Raw genomic sequence first — 25141 nt, 5'->3', positions numbered from 1 at the left:
TGTTACTCATCACGTGATTCGCACAACTTTTAGAAACCTTTGTGAAATATATTGCATATTAAAAAGACTTCCAAGTTTAAACTTTCAGCCATTAAAATGACTATACATTTGCTGCAAAACGCTGAGGTAAAATATAAACACATCATTAAAGCGAGAAGGAGGAGGAGGAGAAGAAGAAGTAATAGGAAGTAGCTTTAATTCCTGAGGTGGAGAAATCCGGATCTCCACAGGACCCGGATGTTAAACTTGATGACGTGGTGCCGGGACGACGATGGCTGACCAGAGCAGGCAAATTAAACTCGCCGCAGCAAAGAAAAAGGTTTGTTTTGGTCACATTTTTTTCTTTCTACACACAACACCGCATATTGCATTTCCACTATTTAAGTGCAAACAAAAGGAAAATCGGAATGAAAAGGTTGTCTCTTGCCTACGGTTGACGTTTCCACGTCTGCGGGTGAGCCCGTGAGAGTTCCCCGCCCTGGCGTCGCATGTTCGCGGCTTGTCTGTTTAAATCGAGGTCGGGGATTCAGCCGCGGCCTTTATGACAGCTAGCACTGAGTTCGCGTTTAATTAGCTGATTTCAGGCCGCTTCCTGTTGGCGACTGTGCGAGCAGAAAACTGCTGAAGTGAGGTTATTTAATATGTATATAGGTTAATATCTTTGGTTTGTTTTGAAATGTAAAAGCTAACGCTGATGTCTTGTGTGCTGTTGGACATGGTTGGGTTTGGCTCCAGTAACAGGATTAACGTTATGACAAGACAGTTAACTTGGTGAACTGCTGTGTCTGTTAATCATCATGTAATTTGTTTAGATTTGTCCTGAATCATTTGATAAAATATTTTAAACGCTAGCTGTGTAGTTGCCTTCCTCAGCCAGGGCATATTTTATGTTTTATCAGACAGTGATTGTATTTCCAAAGTAAACATTAAATATTTTGCTCTTACTTTGGTTAAGAAGTAAAATAAACTTAAAATACATATTAGTTAAAGGTTATGAGATTTCTTAATGCCCAGCCTGAGAGAACTTGACCTGCTAAAAATGTCTGCATTCTCAGTTTAATCAGGTGACATTAGGACCCAGGACCAAGAGCAGGGTGTGAAATGTGCATGTTGTTTGAGCCTGATGAGTTTTTCTGCTTCATGAGAACTGTCTTGAGTTCTCTAGCTGGACTAGAACAGAGGAATTTAAGTTGTGACAGATTTTATCAGATGCTAGCCACCTCCCATGACAGCTGTTACACTTGCTGGAGTTGTTGCATAGCCTGCATACAATGGAGATGTGTTAGAATTGAGGATTCAAGTTTTTAATTAACACATCAGAAAACGTCAAGGTCCTGAGAAGGTTTACATGTTATGGATGACTCCAGAAAAACATACCTTCAAGAACAATACGACACATACACTGCACTGACAACATTACCAGATATACATTAGCATTTGAGCTTTTGGCAGATTCCCTTATTCAGAGCGACTTACATTTTATCTCTTTTATTTATTTATTTATTTTTACATCTAAACAAGTGAGGGTTAATAGCCTCGCTTGGGGTTTGAACCTGGGACCGTCCGATCTGTAGTTCAAGGCCTTATCCACTAAGCCACCCCTGATTTCCAAAAGACACCTGATTACACGCGGAAGCAAGTTCAAGAGGAACCAGATTTAAAGACGATATTTGACATTACAGTGACTTACCTAGAATTGAACTTTTTAAAATTATCTCATTATACACATGAGCAGTAGAGGGTTAAGAGCCTTGCTCAAGGGCCCCACAGTGGGTGTGGGGTTTGAACCTGGCATCTTCTCGAACATAGTTCAGTGCCTTAATTGCTGAGTTACTCCTGCACAAGACATCAGGACAAAGCTAAATTATGAGGTGTTGGATTTGTTGTGACAGCATGGCGGTGTAGTGGTTAGCACGGTCGCCTTGCACCTCCATTGTCCAGTTCTCGAACACCATGTTGCTGTCTGTGTGCGTTGAGCTTGCATGTTCTCGTCGTGTTTAATGTGTTTTTTTCCGGGTACACCGGTTTCCTCCTACTGGCGAAAGACATGCAGATTAGGCTAATTGGTGTTCCCAAATTGCCAGTAGTGTGTGAATGGTGCTTGCAACCTGACCCCTTGGAAACGCTGGCTACATCTCCAGGGTGGGGAGTATTTGTCCCATTTGGTCTGTCCGGATGTGCCGGATAGCAAGTGGACAAAATAAAATGCATGCAACAAGGACATGATGAAAATAGCAATAATTTTCTCCTTTTAGATAGACCTTTAAAAATAATCAGCTATGTTCTATTTCTTATCCTATCCAAACCATGGTTGAGGTTTTCTTGCCTGCAAAGTGTATATTAGGAATTAAACGATTCCTCGAGTAATTGGATTACAAAAAATTATCGAGGCAAAATCTTTAGCCTCAAAGCCTTTTTTTAATAAATTTTAAAAGCTTGCGTTATGTTTTTGCGCAATTATTTGTTTGCCGTGCGTAGCGCGCTTCCGGATGCAAGCCGCCTGTAAACACTGACAAAGAAGAAGCGCTTACGTCACCCAAAGCGAAAGGAGACGCAAACAGTTAGCTATGTATTGATTTGAGAGAGCGTTCTGTTGAAGGCTGCAAAATGGAAGGGAGCGATAAAAAAATTAGCAATGAAAAATGTTTTCAGCAGCAAGAAACATTGCTTCAAAGCGCAGGGAAAGCCTCAGTTCGGAGCATGTTGACATGCTTACCTTTCATCATTGGAGTCACATGCTCCTTTAAAGACTAGTGTGCACACAGGTCCAAGAGAGACATTTATATTCTAAAACACATTCTAACACATGCGTACAATGTATGGACTCTTGTTCCTGTCTATGGATTTTTGCATCTTAAATGCCATCACAAAGCATTCCAATAAGAAGTCAGTAAAGGCTTATGTTATGCCTGAGCTGTAGATTTCGAAACTTTAGTTCTGAAAGTTAAGTTGCACAACTTAGTGTTTTTGTATAATTATTTATTTTAATGTGTGCCTTAGTTTATTTTTTGATACTTAAAGTCATTTAAAAAAAAATATTATTATTATTAACGACTTTAAATAAGAATGTATGGCACTGTAATGCACTTAATTCATCTCAGTAAACTTTAAGCTATTCCTTGTATTGTGAATAATGACAATGTTTATTTTTGATAAAATGCTGTATGCATTTAAAAAATAAAAGCAGATTTTTCTAAAAAGAAAACCAATTAACCTTTGTTTCTCTTATATATTTTACATTGCTGTTGAATATATTAAATTTTTGGTAGAATACTTGATTACTAAAATATTCGATAGCTACAGCCCTAGTGTGTATTAATTATTTTAGTATTTTATGATATGAGTTGCAGTATGTATTAATTTAGTGAATTCATTAGACCCTGTATAAAACATCATGAATGTAACTTGGATAGCAAATTCTGCACTTTTTATGCGTTCGTTATCTGACTGACTGTTAGGAGGTTCACAGAATTAACTAAAGAAATGTGCAGTGGTATCTCACAAGGTTCTAATTTAGGCCCATTTAAATTTTGCCATTTTAATGCCTGTCCAATTCTTGAACACCATGTTTCTGTCTGCATTTTTCTACTGATAATTTATAAGCACTACCTCAGCTAGATTGAGCAGAACAGCTCTTAAAATAATGGGCCATTCAATAAATTCCACCAGGACAAAGCATGATTATGTTGAGTCACTTCTAGATTAGACTTCTTCTTTTCTTGTCTTCTTTTTTTTCCCTCTGTCATTACCTAAAAAAAGTAAATAAGAAAAAAATGACACCAAGCCACTCTGATCATGTTGTGACGTTTAAAGTTCTGAATTATTTGATCTGAATTATTTCGATCTTCTTGAACGTCTGAAGCAGTATAACCCTCCTGAGCACTTTACTCAGCTGGCTCTCGCCTGTTCAGTGTTTGCTGGAGGTTCTCAAACTAGTTTTTAAGATGCTTTAATATTTATAATACAAATGTACTTATTTTATTCTTTCTTAAAAACTTGTTTTAGTTTTTGTCTTTGGAGAAAGGTTTAAAGATCGGTAAATTCATTACCCTTGCTAGAACTCCACCAGAGAGCATAATTATACATTAAACCCACCCATGATTACATCACAGTGTGCACTGGCACAAGAGCAGTTTTTAATGGGTGTGACTGCTCGATTTTAGGTAACTGGCATATGCACCATTTAAAAAAAAAAAATAAATAAAAATAAAATAAATTATTTGTCTCTTTGTTTCTGATTGACAGCTGAAAGAGTTTCAGCAAAAGAGCACACTGCCCCCAGTCAACACTGGACCGAAGAAGAAGAGGAAGGTGAAAGGAGGGGGTCAGGGAGAAACCCAGACCTCGGACAGACACTCACCAGAACACGTGAGTCTCTGCACAGCATTGTTGATTACAGCCATGGAGAGCAGACCTTAAGAAATCTCCAGTCCTTTCCCTTTTTTATTTATTTTTTATTTTAACTTTTGTATCTCTGTCTTACCTTTTCACTTGTCTCAGACACTTCCCTCGTTCACTCCTCCTCTTTCACTCCTCCTTTTCCTTCTCCCATAGATTGGGAATATTCTCAAAGTTATGGTGTCTGATCTTAGTCTGACTAACGGAGTAGCTCTTCCTCCTTTGCTCAACAGCCAGGTGAGCTGGTCCTCTTTCCTTTCCGTTCTTCCATCTGATTTTTCTTTTCTTTCCCTGATCTCCAGTTCTTTCTGCATGCACAGATTTATGTATTTTGCTGTTACTTGGGGCTCTTTTTTTTTTCCTTTTTCCTCCCGGCTTATGTTTTTGTAGCTCAGCTCTATCAGGTGTTACTGTATAAACAGCATGCTATATCTGATACGGTGTGGCCTTTAGCAGGAAAGCTTACAGCTCTGCTTTGCTTACTGCTCGCATGGAAATGCTGTGTTTTTTTGTTTTTTTTTTGCTTCTATTTATACTGCAGTGTCCCGTATGTTAAGGTTTGATCATTGCTGGATTGCTCACTTCCACGTTCCTTTCTGCTCTCTGTGTAAAGCAGCTATTTATCATCTACACTGTTTTTGTAAATGTAATACACACGTTAATTCAAGTGACTTAAAAAAGAATAATAATAAATAAATATTTTTAATAATTTGAATGCTTTGCTTAAAAAAAAAAAAAAAAAAAAAAAAAAGTAAGTCGCTCTGGATAAGAGCGTCTGCCAAATGCCTAAATGTAAAACATGTAGCTGGGAGATGTGTTAGAGAAAAGAAACCATATTACGTAAAAGGACCTGGATAAGGTGTCTAATATTATAATGTAGGTTTAGGATTCATGTATGTGAATTAGTGCGCTTATCCAGACTCTCATCTAGTTCATCCAGTCAGGCAAGAAATTGCGGTGATTGTGAAATAGCAGTTTTGCAGATGGATTGCTGTGCAAATGGATGGATGATTTAATAGATGCCTTCACATACAGTATACTGTATGAACTTGAGTTACATCCCATTCCTAATCCATGGAGTTTAATATGATGTTGGTCCACCCTTTGCCTCTGTAGCAGCTTCAACTCTTCTGGGAAGGCTTTCCACGAGGTTTAGGAGTGTGTTTATGGGGATCTTTGACCATTCTTCCAGAAGTTCAACCATGTCTTGTTGGAACCGGTGTTGGGTTGTTTTTCAGTTATTGTGCTCAGCCCCTTATCTCCAGTGAAAGGAACTCTTAATGCTTCAAGACATTTTGGAAATTTCACACTCGAACGAGTTTGTGGGAACAATTTAAGGACGTCCCCTTCCTGTTCTAACATGACTGCGCACAAAGCGCGGTTCATAAAGACACAGATGAGCGAGTTTGGTGTGGAAAAACTTGACTAGGAGTCCTGACCTAAAGCTGATAACACCTTTGGGATGAATTAGAACCGAGATTGAGAAGACAAGCCAGGCCTTTTTATCCAACATCAGTGTCTAACCTCACAAATGCGCTTCTGGTGGAATTTCTCATTAACACACTCCTAAACCTTGTGGAAAGGCTTCCCAGAAGAGTTGAAACTGTTATAGGTGCAAAGTGGACGGGGCCAACATCATATCAAAACCTAAGGATTATGATTTGTGTGCATGGATAGAATGCTTTCTGTGTGTATGACTGAATGGATGCCTTGGTGGATGGATATAAAGGTGGATGTCAGTGTGAATTGATGACTAAATTAGCGGATGGGATGGTGGGTATGGAGCTGGATGGATGCCTAATTGAGTAGATGGATGGACTCCTATTTGGATAGAGGTCTGGATGCCTAAGTAGATAAATGCGTCCTTGTGCAGATGGATGGGTGCCCATGTGAATAGATGGATGGGATTGATGCCAATGGATGTTCTTGGATGGATGGATTCTTGGTTGTATACGTGAATGGATGGATAGATGGTTTCCTCTTTGGACAGATGGATGAATGGATACATAAGTGAATGGATGGATCGATTGATAGATAGGTGTCTGAATGGCTTTCTGTGCAGATGTGTTTTTATGTTGATGGATAGATAGATGTACAGTACCAGTCAAAAGTACCAAAAATCTTTGTTTAAAATGGCCGAAATAAATAAATAAATAAAAAACATAAGCTGAAAATGAATGTCGCCTGCCCCTCCCATCCTCGAGCAGCACGCGTTAGATTTCACTCACGCCGGAGCTGTTATCACGCGTCTGGTCATCAAAGACAAAGCAAGTCGGCCGTATGGAAGTATTTTAAAGTGGTGATGGAACAAGCGCAGTTGCCCAACAACTAGACTCCTATTTAGCTGAACTGCAGATTGCCAGAAGTGACAATCCCCTCGACTACTGGCACTCGAACAAAGACCGCTTTCCATTGCTTGCACGGATTGCACACAGGTATTTATCTGCAGTGTAGCATCTCATGTTCTTAATGAGAAGAGGAAACGTCTGTCCAGCTAAAAAGCTGAGCAACTTTTGTTCTTAAAAGAAAAACCTGCCACATTTGCTTAAATAAACAGCAGTCCAATTTTCTGTGTGCATAGCAGTATATTAAAATTTGTATAGCACTGCACAACTGTTTCCTAAGGCTACATGAGCTGTGTTGTTTATAGTTTGGGTTAAGTTCGGTTGCTGGTTTTGCCTTGTTGTTTTGCATTGTTTCGCAAGTTAAAATGTAAGTAAAACATTGTTTCAGTGCAGCAGCAGAATAGAGACCAACTGTTATTCTGTTTTTAAGTACAGATAACTGTGTGCACAACTGGTACAAAAACAATTTTATTTAAAGAATAATTTGATTCGGTATTGTTTTTTTTTTTTTGTTCATATTTATTTTACTGTCATTTTTTACTGTTGTTATTTTACTGAAAATAAAAGTTTATTGTTCTATTGGTTTGTAGTTTTTAATGACAGAATCATTCAATTCAAGCAATAAAAAAAACCAAATATAGGCTAGGCAAGTTTATTTGTATAGCACATCTCATACACAATGGTAATTCAAAGTGCTTTACCTAAAAGAAAAGAAAATAACCAGAAAAGAAAATAGAGAATAATAGAAATAAAACTTATTTCAAATTTGATTTAAAATGGGAATAAAAACAGTTTGTGATTACACTTTTAAAACTACTTAATTTTGTTTAGAATCAAAATATAACTGTTAAAAATATAAGATAAACATAAAATACAAAGTGCAGTCAGTTTAGACGTAGCACAGTGCTTATTTAATAAATGCAAATCTAAACAGATGTGTTTTAAGTCTGGATTAAAATGTGACTAATGTTTTAGCAAATCTGATCTCTACTGGAAGCTGTGGGCAGCATAATGGCTAAAAGTGGACTGACTCGATCCTAACGATCTAAGTGCTCTGTATATAGAGTAAATGTGTTTTAAAAAATTTTAAGTTCATTAAAAGAAGCCAGTTTCGGTTTTCACCAAGTGCACCCTAAATTTTCGGTTTTGGTTTCGGCCCAGAATTTTCATTTCGATTCATCACTAGTCAAAAGTTACTTAAGTTACTTAAAGTTGCATATACTTTCTAATTCAATTCTTTTTGTAATATATTTCCTACTTTCTGCAACAATATTGGAGATTTCAAAGCACACATTATGTGATCATTATGTAATTAAGTAAAATCAACAGTTAGTCGTTATTTTAAGACACGAATGTTGGCTGTTCTGGAACGGTCCTCACAAGAACAGTATTGTGTCGAGTGTGTTTGCAAAACCCATCAAGCACCATGATGAAACTGTCTCTCATGAAGAGCTTCCCAGGAAAGCAAGGAGAAGTTCATTTAAAGTTACCAGCCTTAAAAATCAGCAATTAACAAACAGAATTTTGTTAATTAGAGCCGTTGTTGATTAGAGCCATTATGAAGCTTTACAGAGCAGAATTAGCAAATGCATGTCAATATCAAATAACTATTTAGAGGAGATTATTGTGTGTTTTGGATACAAAATGTAGAAAGAAAGAAAAATCAGGAAAGACCATGGAAGTATATGGTGTGTCCAAACTTTTGACTGGTACCGTATGTATTTGTGGATGTTCATGCAGTTAGATGGACGCCTGTGTAAATTACTGGATGAAGAGATGGATATAGATGATTGATCTGAACTCCTACAGCTTAATTTAACATGCGATTAATGTGATCATTTGATGTATATAACATGCCTGGCAGTCTTTGCAGTTGTGCAGCTTATTAACCAATTAGAAAAAACATTTTGTATTTACACGTGTATCTGGAAGCTGCAGTGCTTGGTTTCTGTTAATGCTCTAACAGCTTGCAGTTTCAGCATCGCGCTTATGTGTGTGGTGTTATATGTTGTGTGTGTATGTGTGTGATGTGTCAGGACCATGGCGAACTGGGGGCGCGGGAGTCCCCGATTTCTCAGCTGCAGGAGGATGCAGGAGAACCCGATCGCTGCTCTCCTGTTCCTAACCTCCCCGCTGCTACTAACACGGAGTGCGTCACTGACAGCACTGACCCGCAGGTCTGTCCGATGTCTCGGCCTGGTTTTCTGAGCGCAGCCCAAAAGCCTAAAATAATTCTTGCTGATGTATTTAAAAAAACAGGCTTAATCTGTGGCTTTAAAAACCAGGCTTTAGTGGCTCTTTATGTCTTGTGTCCCAAGCCAACTAATTCTTAAATGTTCATTATTTTTTATTTTTTTTTCAAATCGTTTCTGATTGCTGGATATTTTTATTTTTATTTTTGCTATGTCTGCTGTACAGCTATAAGTATTGTTTTGTCTGCTGGAGATGATATTTATTTATTTTTAAATAAATCCTCATCTCTTACCGCTGTCTTTATCATTGTGTCATATTTACCTTTTTTTTTTCTTCTTCTTCTTCTTTTTTCCCCTCTCCATCTGCACCTTCAGCAGAACTACGAACTGGATACCAATGGTGATGAGGACTCCCTGGAGGAAAACAGGTATGTTTATGCAGTCCTCTCTTGTTTAGTGCGTTTCTCAGTCACTACATATACCCAAGGATGATAAGATATCACAAAAAAAAAAAGGCCGGAAAGGATAAGACGGAGGACACATTTAATGGAACAATAAGATTAAGCTGCTCACACAAGGTCAAAATGTGGGTAGCTACATTGGGGGAATGATATTTGTACTGTGAAAATGTTAAGTATTTTTTCTACACTTCCCTGTTAGGAGTTTGCGTCCCTTAGTCGTTTGCGGATTTTTCCTTAGAACCAAATACTAACAATTGTGCACCGAGACTTCCGCAATTTCTCGGAGACCACAAATATCATCTGCAATTTTTTTTTGTGTTTTTAACGCTAAATTATTAAGAACGATAAAATGTACTGATTTTGTAACATAAATATTAACGTAAATTCAGCTAATTTTCCATCTAAAATATACTGTAAAAAAAAAAAGATTTTGTACTGTAAAGAGAACGCAAAATGACTGTAGAGCTTGGGACGGTTGAATTATGTAAATACCGTATTTACCCTTCAGTACTTGTTTTAAAGAAAACCTTTTTTTTTCTTTAAGGGTAATGTATTAATCTGAGTTTGAAATTAAATTAAAGTGTTTTGGGAGCATGTTTAGGGTTTAAGCTATGAAAATGGGCTTTTATAAGCATTTTCTTACCACATCCAAACTTTGCATTTTCAGAGTGCTTTAGGAGCGTAATGCCTGCAAATTTCGGGGGGCGACTTTAATTCAGGTTTTGTTTTTTTGTTTTTTAATGTAGATCACCTTTTTGGGTATATAATAAAATTTGCAATTAATGTTAAGGATTTAGAATTTCGTATGAGGTTTTTTTTTACAATCTAGGTGTTTGTGCCCCCCCCCCTCCACCTGCATAATCTCTAGTCCATATTTTACACCCAGTCAGATTCTTCCATAATTAATTCACTCTAAAGTTTTCTGTCCTGAATGACAGTGAAGATACTGCTTCAGTCAAAAGTTGAATATTATGCCATGGCTAGCTCTAAGATCTAAATACCTGTGTGTGTGTGTGTGTGTGTACTCTTTACTCCACCTAGCTCTGAATACAGACCATTGTGTCACACTTTTGTGTTCTTGAGCTCATCGTCTTTGTGCTTTTTCCTTGTGTTTCCCAGGCCGCTGACGTCCACAGAGAGTTTAAGGCAGCTCTCTCAGCAGCTCAATGGCCTCCTGGCTGAGGTGAGGAGTTACCTTATAAAAAAAAAAAAAAAAAAGGTTGTCCATAAGATTTCTGTTTCTTATAACTATCTAGATCTATATCTCTTTAGAAGAATGAAAACCAAACAGGATTTTGTAGACAGGACCACATTACCATATTATACTAATAAAGGCAGATTGATTAAAAATAAATTAATACCAGAACATGAGCAGTGATGGTTTTGTTGTTTTTGTGTGTTCGTCATGTCTTTACTTCAGTCACCGTCGTCATATGTTAATGGTGAGACTGGATCATCGCCTGTCAGTGAAAGAGACCTGGAGGTACGTCAGAGTAAACACTGTAAATGTAGATGGTTTATAATCGCCTTAAAAAGTTGAGTAATCAGACTTATTTTATGTTAGTTTTTTTTTTTTAAATCACCATGTGAACTGCAATACTAAAGCACACACATTCCTCAAACCATGCTGAGTTCAATGTCCTAGACACAAGAGCTTTCCAATGTCAATCAGATTTTTAAAAAGGAACACAAATATATTGCAGAGCAAAAAAAAAAAAAAAAGATCGCAGTCTGTGTGAAATTATTTGCCTTTATTTAAAGTTTATATATTTTAAAGAATGGATATTTATTACATCTGAGATCAAATTATGGTCCGTAGGCTAATATGTAATAATGTAATGCTTTTTTAAAAATAATAATTCTTTGCACAGTGCACTACTGTCAGTTGGCCTCAGTGATGTTATGATGTCGATATTGGGATAAATTATGTCCGAATATGTTTTTATATTGCAGCTATCATGATATTCTTTAAAAAAAAAAAATAATAACAGCCTGAATGAAAGAAGCAGCTAAATGTTTCAAATCATTACATTAGTAGAAAGCAAAGATAAGAGATTTTTATGTTTATCATTGCATGGAAAGTTGAAAGGTTTTGAAAGGATATAATTGGTTTTTTTTTTTCTCCTGGAGGCCAAGAGAAGACGGGTTTTATCAGTTTTTCAGACTGTACTTGTCTTTGTTTTTTTTTGTTCATTAAAACACTTTGTTTCAATAATAAACTGCTCTGTGCTGTTGCTGACTGCCATCTCTTCCCCATTTTTCATGAAGTATTTCACAGTGAGTGAAACAGCGCCCCCCTATATGTTATGTGGTGAAATTGTGTATTGCACTCCTAAGGAGAAAGCCAGGCTAAGTGGCCTCATTTTTTTTCCCCCTTTTTTCTATTAGATGAGGCTATCTTTAAAGCATTATCAAACTTTGACAATCCATGGCAAGGAAAGCCAGGAGGAAGTTGGTGTCCCTTGGTGGGAAAAAATGCAGGGTTAACCAATCGGTCAAGGCTACTGTCATACCTTTATCTGCTAGCATTATGACAAGAGAAGCCAGATGACCTTCAACATCACCATTAGCAACCTTAGAAAGTGTCGTTATGGCAGGTGTATACTTGGAGTTTTTAGAAAAAGAAAAAAACCCACATTTTAACTACAACTAAAAATTAAATCTGACAGCAGACAAATACAGAAACCAAAGCCTGTGGTTTTTAGTTTTCGCACAAAAAGTAACTGTGGAAAGAAAGTATTTATTTATGTGTGTAGCAGCAAGTGTCAGATAAGGGGCATGATACGTCATAGATAATACAGTTTTGTGTAAAATCATAGCAGCTGCTCTAAAAGTCCATCAGTTTCATTGTTTGTTAAAGCTGCAATGTATGACGAACACACAGTGATAAAAAAAAAATAATAAAAAATAACACTGTGGTCTTGTCTCGGTTGGTTTACGCAAAATATTTCCCACAGCATCGGATTGTTTAGGGGATTTAAGAGCCTCTCATTTTTTTTTTTATAATCGCTTATTTATGCTATTTATTGTATTAGTTTATACTATAATAAATACTATTTAAAAAAAAAAAAAAAGAAAGAGATCCGTTGCCACCCGATATGATTTTAATCCTTAATCAGGATGCACCACTTCATACGTCACTTCTCTAAAACCAAATTATTTTTTTGTCATAAATGATTTTCATTTGTTTTTTTATTTTTATTTTTTGCCATTTCTGTTTGACCTTTCTCATTCCTCTCTGTTTCTCTCTGCATGCCTGCACGTTCAGAATCGAAACCAGGAGCTGGCAGCCGCGCTGGACTCCAGCACCCTAAAAAACTCCCAGCTCACTGCAAAGATAGAGACACTGGTAAGGGTGTCTGAAAGGAGTGTAAGGAGTAGTGATGTGTGTAGCGTATGGGTGTTTATGCCATGTCGCTTTCTCAGGCTGTGAAACACCTGGCTTTATTCACCGCCTTATTGCACATCAGCTGCGTACACACTTACACACTGAGTAAAGCACCTCAAAGCATGCTCGGGCAACGTGTTATCATTGTTTTGGTTGTGTTTCTGTTTTCTTTAAACTCGTACTAATTTTCTTTGAGTTTTTCATTAACGTTCCATTAACAAAGCTGACAGGTTTCGTTGCTTGTCCGGATTTCAGGTCTAAATGATCTGACTCCTTTCCTGTTGCAAAGCTTTATTCTTGCCTCTTGTCTCTTGTCTTTAACTGTTTCCTCTGTTTGTTTTATTCGCCGTCCTCCAGTCACAACATCGACTCTTTCCTAAGTGCTTTCCATAATAACAGCTGTATGTTTTTTTTCTATACTTTAGACGAAGCAGTCTCAGGAGCTGTCTGAGCAGATGCAGAAGGTAAACATCCATTAAAATCTCAAATGCACACTTTTTTTTTGTGGCCGGAAGAAATTTAATTCTGATGTATTGCACATGTAAGCATGATACGCACTGGATGTGCCCACGACACCCCCCACACGTGGAATTGCACACTCATAAGCATGTTAAAGAAATGTACAGCGCTATCTGTTGAATTTTTGGAATGAACTAAAATTTTTACGTGTTACAGTGGAACCTTGGGTTACGAGCATAATAGGATTACGGGCTCATATTTAAAAACACTTGCAAATCAAAGCAAATTTCCCCAAAAGAAATAATGGAAACTCTAATTATTCGTTCCACAGCCCCAAAAATAAATACATAAAAATAATTAACATAAAATATTAAGTAAAAATAAAACAAATTAACCTGCAGTTTACCTTTAAAATAAATCCTGATAGATACTGTAAGTGTTTCCGTTTGTGCGCTGTGTGTGTGTGAATCTAAAGTAAGTCCCCTTTTCCCCCTTCTTGTCTTACACAGTTGCCCTTACTCCACTCTTTTCTCACACACACACACAACGGAAACACTGTTCTATTGGAAAAATAAACAATTTCCGCCCGCCCGCCACGCGCACTAAGACCCAGCAGGGGAGACGATTACCCACAATTCCGCAGCACAGGAGAGAGGAAAAACGTTGGCTCAGTTGTGATCACGTGACATTCGGCGTCAAAACAAGATTTGTTCGTTTTCCAAGTAAAAAATTATTAAAAATCTTTGCTCTTCTTGCGGAACACTCGCAAACCGTGTTACTCGCAGCAAGGTTCCACTGTACTGTGAAGTGTGTGTGGAATAAAGACCTGAGATCGTGTTCATAAGTGTGTATTTAAAAATGTACAGCGCCATCTGTTGAATTTTTGAGATTAACTAATGATTTATTTTTCCAATCACATTGAGTAACATCATAGTTTGACACACGTACACATCACAAATGTTAACACTCTCTCACGCACACACTCGTACATGACACACATGCACACATACACACACACACGTTACAAATTGTTAACACTGACACCCACACACTTCTCTCAGGATGCACAAACACACTTGTATTACAATGTTAACACTCTTACACTCACACAGACACACATGCACATATACACACACACTCATACTCATGTACATTACTCATCACAAATTTTAACACACGCATATCCGTCTCACATGTCAGCACGCAGAAACACACACACCCACACACCCTAACAAGTCACATGTCTCACACACACATCACACACATACTAACACACACATCACTAATGTTAACACACATCCACATGTCACACACACCTCACCTCTAACGCTGTATAGTATGTGATTTGGCGATGGCTCTGAGTGCTTGGGCCCTCATCGTTGCTTGCAACTATATTTGCAGTTTGTGTCCCTTAAAAACACAAAAAAAAAATTTTCTGTTTCAGGAGCGGAAAGATTTCGAACAGAGGTTCGCTAAGGAACAAGGGGCTATGCGTGAACAGCTGCAGGTAGATTATAAAGATTTTAATCTTTTATATTTAAGATTCTGACGACTGTATCAAGGATACAGCGTTTTCGTGCAACGAGACGAATAGCGTGATGTCGTTTGTTGAGTATGAAACAAACGTTCCTACACTTCTAGGTTCACATCCAGACGATCGGCATTCTGGTGTCCGAGAAGTCTGAACTGCAGACCGCCTTGTCGTTTACACAGCAAGCAGCACGCCAAAAGACAGGTGTGTGTGTGTGAGAGCATTTACAAACAAGATACTAAATGTTGCACAACCATTGTCACTTTTAAAATTTTACAAATTTATGTAAATAAAATGTTATTTTTTCCCCTATATTTCTATATTTAGTAATATTTTTTATTATGCCCTTATTTGTACAGTTTATTTTACTAGTTAAAATAAACATATTTCTTTTTATTCGTATTTATTTCTTACATATAAGTTTTATTTTTTAAGCTCACTGGGGGTCGTATAAGCATTTCACTGCATATCGTACTGCGTATGACTGTGTATATGACAGAAAAAAATTTGAATTTTGAATTTGTTTTAATCAAAACTCTCTTAGAAGAGGCAGAGGAACTGAATAATCGGCTGCACGCCAGCAAGCAGAGGGTGTCCGAGCTGGAGCGGACTTTATCCACGGTGTCCACGCAGCAGAAACAGTTTGAGAAGGTGCAGCATCGACATAAAAAAAAAAAAAAAAAAGCTCATCTCGCTCATATATACAATTTTTTTTATCTCTATTATGTTATTCAAACCTCTTATATAATGATACAAACCTAAGATTTTGTTTTTATGATGTCTAATTCCATTTAACATGAACAGCATAATAAAGAACTGGAGAAGGACAGGGACAGCCTGAGACTGGAAATCTTCAGGTTAAAGTAAGTCACGGTATAATTGGTTTTTTTTTTTTTTTTTTTTTTTTTTTTCTTCCTTTAATGGAAGTAGTATTTGCAGGTCTAATCCCTTTTCCTGCTTGTGTATGCACTTCTTTCTCTCCCAGTAACATGAATGATGAGATGAAGCAGCAGGGCTCTGAGCTGGCAGAACAGCTGAAGTTAAAAGCGAGTGAGAACAGCGCGTTGGGTCTGGAGCTGGACGAACTGCGCAAGCGCCTGGAAATGGCTGACGTTATGCTGCAGCAGGTGACGCGAATATCATCTACACCAAAGCTTAATTTTCATGCCAGTGCTTATGTTGTTGACTGATCTGAATTTTTTTTTTTTCCTCTTTGTTAGTTCTCCAGTCAGTCCGGCGCTCCGTCTGAGCACCAACAGGTGCAACTACTCATGGAAGAAAAGCATCAGCTTGAGGTTCACACCGCCCAGGTGTGTGTGTGTGTGTGTTGTCTGCAGTATAATTGCAAAAATGTATTTCCTGGTAAACCACATGTTTGTGTAGTCACCTGGCAACATTGTGCAGGCATTTAATCGCATACTTGCGCATATACAGTATTTTATATTTGTTTTGCACGAAGTAAACCAACATGGCAACGTCCGAGGAGCTTTAGTTCCCGTGTCAGTATTTTTAGGTAGTACATACACTATATAGCCAAAAGTATTCGCTCGCCTGCCTTCACATGCATATGAACTTGAGTAACATTCAGTTCTTAATCCATAGGGTTTAATACGGTGTTGGCCCCGCCCACTTTCACAGCTATAATCACTTCAACTTATCTGAGAAGGTTTTCCACAAAGTTCAGGAGTGTGTTTATGGGAATTTTAAACCGTTCTTCCAAAAGCGCATTTGTGAGGTCAGACACTAATGACGTCGGACGAAAAGGTGTGGCTCGTCCACTCAGTCTTCGCTATAATTCTTTCCAAAGGTGTGGAGGTCAGGACTCCCAGTCAAGTTCTTCCACACCAAACTCGCTCATCTGTGCTTTGTGCACTGGTGATCTGTCGTGTCGGAACTGGTGCGGGGTTGTATTTCAGGAGTTGGGCTCGGCCCCATATTTCCATTGAAACGAACGCTTAATGCTTCAGCATATCAAGACATTTTGTACAGTTTCATGCTCCAAGCTTTGTGGAAACAGTTAGGGCACGGCCCCTTCTTGTTCCACGGTCCATAAAGACACAGATGAGCAGGTGGACCAACATGATATTATTAAACCCTATGGTTTAAGAATTGGATGTCATGAATGGTTAAGTTCATGTGCATGTGATGGCATGTGAGCAAATATTTTTTCGGGGATATTTTTGTACCATTTTTGTCATGCCTGCTGACTTCACTGCCCCAACTGTTTAAAATGCATATGTCATGTTTAATTTCTGAAGATATGCACAAGCGACGCTCAAGGCAAACGGCAAAAAAAAAAAAAATTAATAAAATATCTAAAATAGATCTGCTCCTAAGAAGAGATCATGGGGTTAAAGTTCAAGATTAACTCATTGTCTCATATTGTCTGCAAATAAATTACAAAAGCGGCGTGTCATTTAAAATTAACCAACGTTGTCAAATTTAACACTAAAATCTTCCAAGTCATAGTCAGCATCCGTATCACTGCGGACGAAACACAAAAGGATTCGTTTGTGAATTGAAACAGTGCAGTGTTTTACTCAAATAGTTAAATACAGCTGTTTTATACTATCCTGTATCCGTTGTGTTGTAGCTCGTGGAGTCGGTGGCGCAGCTACAGAGAGAGCGAGACCAGTACGCTGAACAGATTCAGGAAGAGGGACGAATCTGGAAAGACAAAACCGAGCAACTTCTCGCTCAGGTACAATCCTTTCTACAGACACACACACAGACACGAACAACCAGAGAACTTGAGCGTGTGACTCATCTTGTTGGTCGTGGTGTCCAGGTGAATCTGATGTCACAGGAGAGGGAAAGGAGCGCCGCTCAGATCCAGGAGCTGCAGGAACAGATCACGGAGCTGAAAAAAGCAGCAGGTCTACAATTTTAAAATGCAGTTAATAATGTAAAGAGTATTCATCTGATTAAAATTCACACTCGGATTCTGTCGAATGCATTTCATGGAAGGATGTATATAAACTTGACTGTGTCTGCTTGGTTGTCCATCAGTTTTGGTGTCTCAGGAACAGGAGAGCCTGGCCACGTCTCAATCCACAGGACCCTCGGAGAAGGAGCTGGACCTGCAGGAGAGCATCCACACCCTGCAGCAGGAGAGAGACGCTCTTAGCATGCAGTACCAAGCGCAGGTACCTAGAGAAAGCTCATGTTACAGTGGAGCTGCGTTTAGTGGAGACAAGATGACCTCATGGTGTGAGCTGATGAGTCGGTTCAGGTTTAATTTAAGGATAAGCTGATCAACTTCAGGCTCTGGGAGCCTCGTAGTCGGGTCTTCTCATAATAATTTGTTCAAACGTGATAGATGACTTCAATCTAGGGCTAAAACGATTCCTCAAGTAACTTTTTTTTTTAAACGACTTTTAAAAGCTATGTTTTTGCACAATTTATTTGTTTGGCGTGACACAGCGCGCTTCCGGCGGTAAACACAGACGAAACACCGACGAAGAAGTAGCGCTAACGTCACCCACAAAGTGAAAGGAGACGCAAACAGTTCGCTGCGTATAGATTTGATGGAGCGTTCTGTTGCAGGCTGAAAAATGGACAGGAGCGATAATGATTTTTTTGATGATTAAAGTCATTTGAAATATCTTTCGTTTTTGCATCTGAGAAAAGACTTTAAAATAAGTATGTATGGCACTGTAATGGACTTCATCTCAGTCAACTTTAAGCCATTCCTTGTATTGTGAATAATGACAATGTTTATTTTTGATAAAAATGCTGTATGCATTTAAAAATTAAAAGTTGACTTTTCTAAAAAGAAAACCAATTAATCTTTGCTTCTCTTATATATTTTACATTGCTGTTTAATTAAGCAAAAGTGCATTTTATCTGATTACTTAATCAATAAAATTTTTTGTAGAATACTCGATTACTAAAATATTCGATAGCTACAGCCCTACTTCAATCAAAGGCGTTTTCTGCGTTTTATTTTGGATTTCGCAGTTTTCCTTTTTTCCTTTTAACACTTATCGTTTTAACATTTACAGTTTTCTTCTTTGCAGTTAGAGCACCATTAGAGCATAGCAGTTAGAGCATACCCTGGGGTAAAATTATCAGCCCCTATTTCTTTAGTGGCAGCTTAGTTTGAGAGAGTAGAGTGCCAGGGATGGTAAAGAAAGGATTCCCAGCACTTGAAATGAGAATTCCTGATTCTCCCCCAACCCCTCGAAAAAAAACAACAACATTGTTTACATCTGTTTTTTGCTGTTGATGCTCCGTTGCAGGTTCGGGATAACGAGCAGCTGAGCCGGTTGGTGCAGGAGCAGGAGACGCGGCTGGAGGAGCTGGAGACGCAGGCGCAGCGCGCGGCCGAGGAGGCTCACGACAAACTGCGCATCCTGGAGGACGTTCAGAGCGACAAGGCCACCATCAGCCGAGCCCTCGCTCAGAACCGCGAGCTCAAAGACCAGCTGGCTGAGCTGCAGAACGGCTTCGTCAAGCTGGTAGGTTAAGCATGTGCTCACGTTTGAGAAAGAGAGAGATTAAAAGTAAGGAAGTAAAGTGAGTATATAATTTCCTTACTTCCTAGACTAACGAGAATATGGAGCTCACTAGCGCTCTGCAGTCGGAGCAGCATGTGAAAAAAGAGATCGCTCGTAAGATGGGCCAGCTGCAGGAGGATCTCCATAATGCCAAAGAGCAGGTTCACAAACATTTTTATTCTTTTAAAGATAGTCATTTAGGTTAAGCAGCCGGCATCTTTGTTGATACAATTTCTTTTTTCCTCCTCGTGCTCTGTCAGATGACCGAGCGGATCCAGGAGTGTTCGGCTCTCCAGGAGCAGAGGGATCAGTACCTGGCCCACCTGCAGCAATACTCGTCTGGTTACCAGCAGTTACTTTCTGAACGGGAGCAGCTTCATAAGCAGTTCCTGCACCAGACGCAGCTGATGGACCGACTGCAGCACGATGAAGTGCAGGGCAAAGTGCAGCTAGAGCAGAGCCATTTGCAGCTGCAGGAGGCCCAGGTCAGTCATGCTTCAGGGCAAAGTATAAGGATTCATTAAACCACATATGCAGTGCCAAATCGATACTTTTAAAACGGTACTGGTGCCAAAGCGGTGCCTGAACCGATACTTTACAAAATCCACAAAATTATGGTGGATGACTCAAGATTGTTACATCCTTGTTACATTAGTATTTTATGAATCGTTTGACCATTTGTTAGCATGAATGCTGTAAAGCATTTGCTGCACATCCGGGTGTCGAGATCCTTTTTTGTGAAATGTAGCTACACTTTCGACCGTTTAGTTTTTAGGCATTTTAACGAAAGTTGTTTAATTTAGCAAGCTAAGATAGCGGTAGACCACCTGCTGCCGTCAGAGCAAGTGTAACATTAGTTGCAGCATTTACGCGCATCTCGGGTGGTCTCTCATTTCCTGATGATTCGTGCTTTTTTTTTTTTTTTTTTTTTTTTTTTAATCCAATCTAATAAACTTTTAATCTACAAAATTAAATTAGACTGTAACATTACTGCAACCATGTTTTGGATTTGTATTATCAAGATTTTTTTTAATTAAGGAAAGAATTTTTTTTTTCCTGATCATTTCTGACACCCAATGAATGCAGTATTTAAATTTTACTAGCGATCGTGTGTTGATGAATCTGATGCTTATTAGAACTGTGTCATCATAGCCCCAGAGAACAAATATTTAAATCGACAGATTAGGCATTTAAGTGGCACCGAAATGAGGCACCGAAATCCGCGTTCTGTTTTGGTCCGGTACATACCGGTTATATAGGTACCGGTGCCGTATTGGCACCGGTTTTCAGTACCCAACCCTAAAAAATAGTCTAAGTACTAACATTGAATCAGAACAGTAGTACAAATCATTGTCGTAGGATTTGTTCTAGTAATCCAGTTTTAAATATATTGTTCGTGACCTAATGTTCTAACTTTGTAGGGGGGGGAAGGAAGCTATATGATCCTCTCTAATACTAGAGTTTTGTATTTCTCTCAGGAGAGACTAGACCAGCTGGCCAGGGATAACGAGCAGCTTAAAACAGAGGTTCAGGAGCTTCTGAATAGCTCTTCTTTAAATACATCACTCAGGGATCAGGGTAAGTCTAAAAAAAAAGTTAAAAAAAAATAATAATTTAAAAAGCATGTTGTATGTTGTAACATTAAATCACTGAACGACACACTGGTGTTTGTCAAGGTGACGGAGTGGAAAGTAGTTCCCTACCAGAAACCTTCCAGAAATCAACCATAGCCATCCCAGAGGACTTCGAGAGCAAAGAGGAAATGGTAACACTAGCCGTTTAGACTAATAAATGATCAGGACAAGTAAGTTTGAAGCCAACTTCAAATCGAAGCTTTTGTGTAACTTTTGTAACAGGAGGAGTTTCTGCACTCGGCTCTGTCTCGTCTTGAAGACGAACGGGATGAAATCATGCGCAGGTTAGAAGAGGAGAGGAGGTTACACCAGGCTGCAATGCACCAAGTGGCCAGTATGCGACACGAGCATCATCACCACAGCACAGGTTCTGAAACAGGTCAGGACCCAGCATTGAGCCTGGGAGGAAACTCATCCAATTTCAGTTTATATATATATATATATATATATATATATATATATATATATATATATATATATATATATATAATGTATAGGAAATATTGTACTCTAACTGGGAATTTCTATGCAGGAAGTACAGATAGTGTTCCTGTGGAGGTACACGAGGGACTTCGGGGTGCCATGGAGAAGCTCCAGGAGAGATTCACCAGCTTAATGCAGGAGAAGGCAGACTTGAAGGAGAGAGTGGAGGAGCTGGAGCATCGCTGCATTCAGCTGTCTGGAGAAACCGATACGATCGGTGAGGATACAATAGGCACAGGGGTTTCAGAGATATATAATGTGATCACACACCTTTTTGTTTCTTTTTAATTACGTCTGTAAATGTTTTTTTTAGGCGAGTACATTGCACTATATCAAAACCAGAGAGCGATTATGAAGCAGAGGCACATTGAGAAGGAGGAGTACATTAGCAGGCTGGCGAGAGACAAAGAGGAGATGAAGGTACTGTTTTCCCCCTGTATTTTTTTTTTTTTTTTTTTTTTTTTTTTTTTTTGCAATTGGGATGAGTGATATGGACCAAAGATTATATCTAGGTATTTTAGGCTAATTTTCTATTCACAATATGCTGTATATCTTGAGTGCTAAGTGCTCAGATCCAAGTCAAATAGATGTGAGAAGTCATGAGCCCTTTTTGTTATTAAAATAAAATTCCAAATTATGCTATATAAACTGTTGCGTCCCATCCTATATCTTGGTAGACAATACATTGATATACCTTAAAAAGGTGCCCAAACGTAGATTGCTGGTAAATAAAGGTGTTGTAATGTCTCTTAATTACATTTTTAGCTCAGTCTCATTCTCTCTCTCTCCTTTTTTTTTTCATAGACGAAGTTGTCAGAGCTGCAGGATCTAGTGATGCGTCTCGTCGGGGAGAGGAACGAGTGGTACACCCGCTACATGAGTGCCATCAATAATCCTGACTTTATGCCAGCTGGAGAGGACGCTGTCCCGTCTGCAGAGACGCATCTGGAGCTGGATGCTGTGGATGGGCCTGGTAAATTAAATAAATTTTTTTTTTTATTGAAATAAATAAATTTTTTGTCACATACACAGTATGATGAAATGCTTATATGACCGGCCATGGTCTAAGAATAAAAAAAAAAAATAGAGTATTCCAGTAAAGAATGTGAAATAAGAATATAATAAAAGAAAACAACAGTTTATAAAAAAAAATAGGAAAAATCCAAATAAGAATAATAAAAGTGTACAAAACTTTTAGCTATAAAAAAATATGGTATTTCTATAAAAAAAAAAGATTCATATAAATGCAAGTATGTACAGATGTATTAGTGAGACAAAAGTTCTGTCTGGTTGTAGTAAGAATAGGGAGATGATGTCCTGGGACAACAACTATGACAAGATGCCAATGCAAACTTTTATTTTAATTTTTTATTGGAGAACACCAACTTCACTTTATTTGGTCTCTCTTAAATTAATGTCTTTCTCTTTCTCTCCCTCTAGTATCTATGGAGATGAGCACGGCTGTCGCTGTGGATCCAGAAATGCAGACGAGAACAGACGAAGAAGGCCCACAGGATCGACTCGACCCCCCTGTCGGATCGTCACTGAGGCCCAGAGAGGACGGCACGGCTCGGCAGATCATGCAGCTCATCCAGGAGATGCAGGGCCCTGAAACGCAGCCGCCGCCGTTCATCGGAGAGAACCCTTGCATCCCGTTCTTCTACAAGCCTGACGAGAACGATGAAGTCAAGATCATGGTGATCTGAAAGCCTCTCCTTAAGCGCACTTGATGGAAAGAAGACCTCCCGCTTCCCCCCCTTTCTCTCTCTTTCTCTCTCTATCTCTCTGTCGCCTTTTTTGCACAGATAAACGTTAAGACTCGCATGATGTAACTGGAGTTGAGTGTGTGGGCATTCAGTGTTTATATTTACACTTGTTTCCGAAGGTTCTGGTGTTGGGTGTGAAGGCTTCTTTATCTCTATGAGCTCTTTCAGTTTCCTTAGTTGATAACGGTTTATTCGTTATAAGAATATCGCAAAAAGCTTTTATATAAACCTAAATCTAACCCGAGATCCAGGGGTTGACGTTGCTCTATCTTCTATATGCTTTTATTGGGTTCCACTTTTTTATATTTTAATCCCCCTGAACATTCAGTGCAATAGAGAGGTGTCTGACCCACAATGCCGGGAATGTAAAAAAATTATCACGTTCCCGTTCTCGTCTACGAAATTTAATCTGCCAGCCTGCTGTTTGTCCGCTTCGCATTCACAATCTTTTTGGTTTATTTAAAGGTAAATGAACTATGCAGAATTTTTGCTTATGTGAAAGACTAAAATAAAATATCTTCATCGATTATAGACTTGGGCCTCCAGGTCGACATGAACAATTTTAGAAATTTCACTTCAGCTCCTCCATTCTTGACTTTTCTCACATGGAGACATACAAATACAGGTGAAGCTACTCTAAAAAAAACGATAAAAACGTAGCGTAAGTAAAGGTTTGGTCAGGCATCCTGCACGTACAAAGGAGGTATTATGTAAAATGTCGAAAGCGTGGTTAGTGTTAACTGGAGTATTCAGTTTTTTGTTACAGTATGTTGAAAGAGTATTGGATTTAAAGGGTCCGGCAAGTTGTATAGAGCACAAGATTGTGCGCAAAAGTTACAGGAAATATTCACGTTCATTCGGATCAGTTTTGTCCTCAGAAAAAGATTGAAACTAAGAAGAACAAATTAAAATCTAAAACACACCCCTCACACTCAGAGCTCAGAGCTCGCTTGGAGTGTGTGTGTCATTCCAAAGTCCCACACATGTTAAGTGTGTGGACATGCTCTAAAATAGCTGCTTTTATTGTGCAAGTGTGTGAAGACGGTGTGCAGTGAAGTGGTGAACTCTATGATGCCTGGTGCGTTTCGGGTGGCTGAGAGTTTCAAGGCTTGAAAGATAGATGAGGAAACGTCTAAAGTTGTAAAATTTTTGTGTGTGTATATACATAGCCCTTTGTACCATTTGTAGTTGTGTGGAGAGGTTTACAGAAAGACGAGCACAGCCTCCGATCCGGTTTGAGATGAGCGACATGTACCGCGCTGATGCACTAAAACTTGTAATTAAACAATAAGAAGAACTGGAAGTGTGTTGAACGTGTGGAAGCATTGAGACAGACTTGAGCTACAACCAAGCACTTTGATCTTTATCTCCCCTGGTGTGTGTGTGTGTGTGTGTGTGTGTGTGTGTGTGTGTGTTTCGAAAGTGAATGTACAGAATGAAACGGACAAGTTTCCTTGAGGGGTCTCCATTTCTTTCTCCTTTTTTTTATACATTTCCTTTTCTATAGTTTGAAAATGCGCTCGTCTTCCTGCGCAGCCAACACCCCACTAGAAAGAAAAAAAAACCTTTCTAATCTTTTCTGATTGACAAGTGAGAGGATTATGTATGGCGCTTGTAATACACGTGTAAATAGTGTAACTGTGTAACATACTGTATATTTAAACTGGTGTGTGGGAAATGGATATGAATTTAAAATTTAAAACTATTAGTACCTGCCTACTGTAGAAGAAAAAAAGAATAGATGCTTGAAGACAATGCAAGTGGGCAGGCTGAAGAAGTGGGTGTGGTGTCTGATTTAATGATTACAAGGTAAATGGAAATAATATTTATTTGGAATATGTACTTACACTAAACTTCTAATTCAACACAATGAAGGAGTAATAAGAAAATCAAAGTTGATTCAGATTTAGTTTGTTTTTTTTTCCTTAAGCTTTTTTTTTTTTTTTTTTTTTTGGTTCCTGCTAAATAAACCTGGGCAATTAAGA

At 38.5% G+C, this 25141-nt stretch overlaps 1 protein-coding gene across 8 annotated transcripts; it reads left to right on the top strand.

The window, feature by feature from the left end:
* Positions 1-233: 233 nt before the first annotated feature.
* golga2 (golgin A2) lies at positions 234-25141 on the top strand. 8 transcript variants are annotated; one of them, XM_053485391.1, is made up of 28 exons: positions 234-319; positions 4246-4368; positions 4555-4635; positions 8780-8920; positions 9311-9363; positions 10516-10579; positions 10817-10879; positions 12665-12745; positions 13210-13248; positions 14688-14750; positions 14885-14978; positions 15319-15425; positions 15579-15637; positions 15760-15901; positions 15995-16084; positions 17368-17475; positions 17563-17650; positions 17784-17920; positions 19016-19234; positions 19321-19434; positions 19534-19758; positions 20752-20851; positions 20950-21038; positions 21130-21286; positions 21440-21607; positions 21704-21810; positions 22195-22363; positions 22831-25141. In XM_053485391.1, the coding sequence occupies exons 1-28, from the start codon at positions 272-274 to the stop codon at positions 23094-23096; spliced, it is 3195 nt and encodes a 1064-aa protein (XP_053341366.1). In that variant the 5' UTR covers positions 234-271; the 3' UTR covers positions 23097-25141. The 8 variants fall into 8 exon arrangements, with proteins under 8 accessions (XP_053341366.1, XP_053341367.1, XP_053341369.1 ...); XM_053485392.1 differs by having other exon boundaries at positions 272-319; positions 9314-9363; XM_053485394.1 differs by lacking the exon at positions 4555-4635 and having other exon boundaries at positions 272-319.

The sequence above is a fragment of the Clarias gariepinus genome, chromosome 24 (genome assembly GCF_024256425.1).
Source record: "Clarias gariepinus isolate MV-2021 ecotype Netherlands chromosome 24, CGAR_prim_01v2, whole genome shotgun sequence".
NCBI lineage: Eukaryota > Metazoa > Chordata > Actinopteri > Siluriformes > Clariidae > Clarias > Clarias gariepinus.
Note: the sequence above shows the minus strand (reverse complement) of the source record. Positions and strands in the feature narration are given on the sequence as shown.